The sequence below is a fragment of the Populus alba genome, chromosome 16 (assembly GCF_005239225.2).
Source record: "Populus alba chromosome 16, ASM523922v2, whole genome shotgun sequence".
NCBI lineage: Eukaryota > Viridiplantae > Streptophyta > Magnoliopsida > Malpighiales > Salicaceae > Populus > Populus alba.
In genome coordinates, this window is record NC_133299.1 from 2,708,874 (window position 1) to 2,715,429 (window position 6,556).

The 6,556-nt window shown below is 34.6% G+C and overlaps 1 protein-coding gene across 1 annotated transcript; it reads left to right on the plus strand.

Moving 5' to 3' along the window:
- Positions 1-2,383: 2,383 nt before the first annotated feature.
- Positions 2,384-6,208, plus strand: LOC118033271 (pentatricopeptide repeat-containing protein At1g80270, mitochondrial). The gene is made up of 3 exons (XM_035038199.2): positions 2,384-2,638; positions 3,456-4,029; positions 4,770-6,208. Exons 1-3 carry the CDS (start codon positions 2,604-2,606, stop codon positions 6,015-6,017), a joined length of 1,857 nt encoding a protein of 618 aa, XP_034894090.1. The 5' UTR covers positions 2,384-2,603; the 3' UTR covers positions 6,018-6,208.
- Positions 6,209-6,556: the final 348 nt, after the last annotated feature.

Sequence of the window (6,556 nt, forward strand, 5' to 3'; positions counted from 1 at the left end):
TCATACTAGCCCACCCGAACCCACACCCACGGAATGAACAGAAGGTTTATTGGGTTAATCCATGAGTCAATGGATCAATCCGAACCATTTTTAAAATATCGTTGTTTGAGTTTTTTTTTTTTTTTTCCTTGAGCTAAAGCTATTTGGTTTTACTAATAAAAAGTATACTTTCTAGATTCAGTCTGGTTCAAGATCCGAGTTCTGAATTTTGATCGGGTCGCTCAGATAATTTTTTTTTAAAAAAATTAAAACGATGTCATTTTAGTAAAAAAAAATAAAAGTCAACGGGTTGCAACCAGATATTGTTGGGTCAACCGGGTTGCTAGGTCAGCCAGGTCGCATCAAGTTTTTTCTTTCCTTTTTTTTTTTTTTCAACTTGTTCCAATTCTAGTCCCTAATTAGCCAAGTCCCGAATTTTAAAACTATGATAAAAAATATAAAAAGTTTTGGAGCTACATCTGAAATGTTATTTGTGATTGCCGAACGGTTAGCCGCAATAAAATACCCAAGTAATTTAAGACTTGATTTTCTTTCTAAATTGTACAAGTTTTTTTTTAAAATTATAAGGTTTTTTTCGGCGTAGATTATTATATATATATATATGTGTGTGTGTGTGTGTGTAGGTTTTTATATATCTTATAATAAAGTCAAGTATGAATATATAAGAATTAAAATTTGTTGAACCACTCATGTAATGCTCTTCATATCTTAAGCCTTCTCATTCCTTCTGAGTAGCTTATGTTTTTCATGTAGCATTAGATCAAATAATTCTATAAAATTACATAGATACTATCATATATTAAGAATAATATAGGGGACATCTTTATTTTCCCTTCAGAAATTTTTTAGAATTTTCATTCCTTAGCTTTCAATGTGTCTTTAACCTTTAAATGAAATGTGAATAACTTGTCATTCTCTTTTTGAAATAAAAGATGCTTTCTAGTTTGGTGGTTGCTTGAAATAATTTTGTTTTCTCCATATTATTATATCTATATAGTAAATGATTTTATATGAGAAATTACTAAATTCAATCACTTATACCCTTAGTCCTCCATTTTATGTTGAGGTCTAATTTATAAAAGTATCTAAATTAGATAAGTGATTGATTTTTAGGTTTCATCATAAATATAATTGATTATTTTCAATTATGTAAATTAATAGTTCAAATTGCATTTAAAGACAAAGCATTTTTCATTTTTATAGGAACTTCTTTAATATATTTAATTATAGCTCCTCTAGAATATATAATATATCTCTTCTCATCATCCTCGTAATATATGAGACACATGTATGCATTTCAATTGGGATCTTATTTTATGGTTATGTTTCTACTATATATATATTTTTTATTTTGTTGAAAATTGATTTTTTAGTATAAATGTTTATAACCTCTCTTTTTATGCCTTGCAAGTAACGACTCTTACCAAATCAATGCTATTTATATAGATCAAATTATTATGTATATTGAATTTTACTTGATTGTTTACAGCTTCAATATGTGTGCTTTGAGAAGAAGTTTTATGTAAATATATCGTCATGCTATTAAATATTTTGATTTAATTTTTTTTTCTTTCTAAAAGATGGAATATAATAACTTGGTAGAAACATAATGATCATATACATTTATTATGCATTGTATGTCCTATAATAGGTCTCATTCTTCTACCCTTTCGTGGGAGTTGGTGGTTATTTATAATTGTCATATTGACATCAAATAAGAGTTTGATATATTATTTTATTTTTGTCTTAGTCGATCCTTATTCAACATTAAAAGTATATTGATTTTTCATCCATTATCAAATACTTTTGACCATAATTTGATGCATATTTGATTCCATCCATGAATCTATTTTCTTCCTTGTGTCTCAATAAAAATGCTAGTTTTTGTTGTACATGTATTATGATATGAATATATCACACGGAATTCATCATGTATGAATGATGAGATTTCATTAATACGTCATCAATTTCAATGGATTTTTCGGAGGATCTCTCTTGGACGCTTTCACCATTCAACCATGAATACTTGGTGGGGATCCTCACATATGATGAATAATCAAATTCCAATTGACCTTTGGGAATTGAATACCAACTAAAAATTAAAACATAAAAATTAATGGGTTCTTAATAACTTTATGTATATTAACAATAAAAAGTTTTTTTTTTTTTGTAACAAGTATATCATCAATGAGTGTTAGATTTGTTTTAAGAAAAAAAGTGGTTAGTTTATTCTCAACTAAACTAAATTTATCCCACTAACTCTCTACATTTCAAATTGAGAAACTCTTGGTGACCCTTCGATTAAAAAGAAGAAGATAATCCATACGTTCAAAAAAATATAAAAAAAAATCTTAGCAAATGAGTTTAGGGGTAGCAGAAAAATAAAAGAAGTCTACTGGGGCAATCCTGAAAAGAAAAGAAACTTTTGGTTGCAGCCCTAGCTGAATCATATATTTATTCAGAAACCCTTCAAGACCCCTTCTCAGGTTTCTCGAGGGTTTAAGAGTGAGGCCGTGACTTCAACTCTCACACTCTTTTCCGCTATTTCATTTTCAATTTCTTCACCAAAAACCTTCAAACCCATCCCCCATTAGCCAAAAGCCATGCTGGCTCTTCGTCGAGCTTGCAATCCTCTCAAGTAACTCTCTCTTTCTCTCTCTAACTTTGTTATTTATTTAGTTGTTATTTGAAGAATTATCTATCACAAAATTGATATTTGAGTATGGGTGAGAAATGGGTTTGTTTTACTTATTCATTTTGTCCTGTAAAGGTTTGATCTTTTTGGTTACTGTAAAAGCGTTTTTTTTTCCATTGCCTTTTCAAGTAACGAGAAGGGAAAAGGAAGGAGAGTAAGATTTTAGTTTTTAATGGCCTTAATGTTAATGAGGTACTTAGAAGGAAGAAGAATGAAACCCCTTTGACTTAATTTAGCCGGTTGTTAGATTAGTTGTAGTTAAACAGTTTTGTTTCCTAGGTGGTTTCTGGGATTTTGTAATTTCAATGAGTGAAAGCTGTGAAATAGGGTTATTCTTAGTTTTGTAAACGAACCCCATTTCTTTATGATTTCCAGAATGAGAAAAGAGATGGTGAAAATTACCACAAGAGTTAAGATATGGTATAGATGATATGAAGAATGAATCTGTACAGGTTGCATCGGGACTTTAATGTTCTCGAGACTTACAGGAATGTAGGATGTGATTGCAGGCTCAACTGCGACCATCAACCCCACAGTCAGAACACAAATATCTGATCTCTGTCCATAACAGTCCCATTCTCCGTGCTTGTTGTCCTGTTTCCATAAGAAGCTTACACCTACATTTCTTGTAGTAGAAAGAAGTTTCATTTAAACTATTTTTCTGCTCTGGTGGTTTTCCATTGATTGCATCCTTTAGGCAGTTTTAATTTTTCCCTTCCAGATATTTTTGAGTGATAATCTTTTGTTGTTCTGTTACCAGGTTTCGTGGATTCAGTGTTGGAACTTCTCGTGCTTGTTGTGCTAAATCAGAAATAGTATTTAGTTACATAGAAGGCAAGGCTACGGTTGTCGAGCCTCCTCAACCTGTATCTGAGAGGCCTCGATTTTACCACAGCACAAATATTGGTTTAAAGTTCTATTTGGAGAAACATGGTTTCGCTTCGCAAGCTGGTGCTGAAAGCAGTGGATCAGATGATGACTTGGAGGACGAGTTCTCTGAACTTGAAACACCAATAAGTGCCAATGAAAGTGTGGTCAATGTAGATCAGCTAATTTCTGAACCTGAGTTGTCCGATGATGACACCAATGATATAGGGGAACCTTCTCAGAATGCACTAGAACTATCAGATAATGAAACAGATCCAGCTGAGAAAAGATTACCAAGGAAAAAGGCTCCCTCAGAACTGTTCAAGGCCATCATTTCTGCTCCAGGTGTTTCTGTTCATAGTGTTCTTGACAAGTGGGTGGCAGAAGGAAAGGACTTGGACCAGTTAGAGATCTCTAATGCCATGTTCAATCTTCGCAAACGTCGACTGTTTGGGAGGGCTCTACAGGTGATTTGACTTGATGCTAATCTTTTCTTATAGCTGTCTTATGTAGTAATTGTCAGTTGTTTGAGGCTGTTAGCCTCGCATCCAATTTGATTTGAGGCCTGCTATTCATTTGTGAGAGGGCAAATTAAACTAGGATGTTCTCTAGTGAATGCTTGCTGTACATGTTGGACGAGGCAGGTAAGTGCATATAGTAAATTGGGGATGTTTTCCAAGTTAAATGAATTAATAATTGATGCTATGTCCAAGAGTTGGTGGCAGCTGTATGCAATTAGCTTCACAAGTTAAACTGCAATGAGGCCATACATTGTTTTCACAAGACATTGATTCTTTACTCATGCCAAGCTAGATTGAATGTTTTAGAACAATTATAATTCAGTGGTCCTACTAAAGTTGTCCTTGGGTGCGAGACTTTGGAACGATCTTATCCTTCAGCTTTTTTGCATGAAGTGGCCCTCTAAAGACTTGAATTCTCACCAGATAGTTGCAAACCCAAGATGTTTTTCATCATGATAAATAATGCATCCCTTTTACTACATGTACTTACAAAAGGGTAGGATTTTTTCATCACAACCTTTTCACAGAACTTCAGTTTGAATGGTGATTGTTTGGGTTTCATTTGAAAGATTTATGAGTTCCATGTTGATTGCAAAGTTGTGAGAGTTACTTGTCTTCCCTTTAGTTATTTAGAGTTTTATGATGGTTTCTGTCCTTTGGGAGCATTTATGTGGTTGCTTTTGCAGCTTTCAGAGTGGGTGGAAGCAAATAAGCGAAAAGACTTTGATGAAAGAGATTATGCTTCTCGTCTTGATTTAATTGCAAAGGTGCGTGGTCTCCAGAAGGCAGAGGTTTATATCGAGAAAATCCCAAAATCCTTTAAAGGGGAGGTGATCTACCGAACCTTGCTGGCCAACTGTGTTTCAGCTAATAATGTGAAGAAGGCAGTGGAAGTATTCAACAAAATGAAGGACCTCGAATTACCAATCACATTATTTTCTTACAACCAACTGCTGCTCCTTTACAAGAGGCATGACAAGAAGAAAATTGCTGATGTTTTGTTATTAATGGAGAAAGAAAATGTCAAGCCTTCTCTTTTTACTTACATACTCTTAATAGACACAAAAGGCCAATCCAATGACATAGCGGGGATGGAACAAATCGCAGAGACAATGAAGGCTGAAGGCATTGAACCAGATATCAAAACCCAAGCTATCATGGCCAGGCACTATGTATCTGGTGGCCTCAAAGAAAAAGCTGAGATTGTTTTGAAAGAGATGGAAGGGGGCAACTTAGAAGAGCATCGGTGGGCTTGCCAGTTTATGCTTCCTCTATATGGTACTCTTGGGAAGGCTGATGAAGTGAGTAGGCTTTGGAAGTTCTGTAAGAAAAGCCCCCGACTTGATGAGTGCATGGCTGCCATTGAAGCCTGGGGACAGCTGAAGAAAATTCCTGAAGCTGAGGCAGTTTTTGAGTTGATGTCAAAAACATGGAAGAAGCTTTCTGCAAAGCATTATTCTGCACTCTTGAAGGTTTATGCAAACAACAAGATGCTATCTAAGGGTAAAGATTTGATCAAGCAAATGGGTGATAGTGGGTGTCGCATTGGGCCTTTGACATGGGATGCACTTATCAAGCTTTATGTGGAAGCAGGGGAGGTGGAAAAAGCTGACTCTATACTGAATAAGGCTGTCCAACAGAATCAGATGAAGCCAATGTTTAGTTCATACATGATTATCATGGAGAAATATGCAAGTAAGGGTGACATACATAATGCAGAGAAAATGTTTCACCGGATGAGACAAGCTGGTTATCAGGCTCGATCAAAGCAATTTCAGACACTAATCCAGGCATATATAAATGCCAAGGCTCCATGTTATGGCATGAGGGAGAGACTGAAGGCGGATGGTTTATTCGCCAACAAGGCCATGGCAGCCCAACTTTCTCAGGTTGATGCATTTAAGAGGACAGTAGTTTCCGATTTGCTTGACTGAATTATTTGATGGCCCCTATGCATGGATTACGTTCTTGTAAACCTTCTGTTCCGTGCATGGTGGTTACAAGTTATTAGTAGGTAAAACCTTTTTTTACGCAGACCTTTTTGCTTACTTTCATGTCGCGACAGTTGTTCCCCATCTCCTCTGTAGTAATGTTTAATCTTATGCCTGCCATTATGTTTCTTTTATGTTGCTTTATCCTCAAATCTTTTATACTCTAGAGAAAATTGTGAAAATATATTTAACCATTTGTCTGGTTGAGATTTCATTAGGGTTTGACAGCGCTGGATCAAGTCTAAGCCATTGATCACTTGTTTCTCGAACTCAATTTCGGATTTCATTGTATCATCAACTGCTTTGTCAAAAGCACAATTCAAAGAGGATGTGATACCGTTTTGGGGGTGGAATATTTAGACAAGCTGGTTAAGTGCGTATCAACTGGTAACTTACAGTTGAAATCTTGTTTTATATAAAAAAATTTTTTATTAAAAATTAATTTTTATATATATATATATATATATATATTATGATATGTT

Bases quoted from the DNA above. Each gene is read 5' to 3' on its own strand.
- LOC118033271 (XM_035038199.2), top strand. From the start codon at position 2,604: ATGCTGGCTCTTCGTCGAGCTTGCAATCCTCTCAA. The intron at 2,639-3,455 runs GTAACTCTCTCT...TTCTGTTACCAG, and splicing joins CGAGCTTGCAATCCTCTCAA to GTTTCGTGGATTCAGTGTTG. The intron at 4,030-4,769 runs GTGATTTGACTT...TTGCTTTTGCAG, and splicing joins TGTTTGGGAGGGCTCTACAG to CTTTCAGAGTGGGTGGAAGC.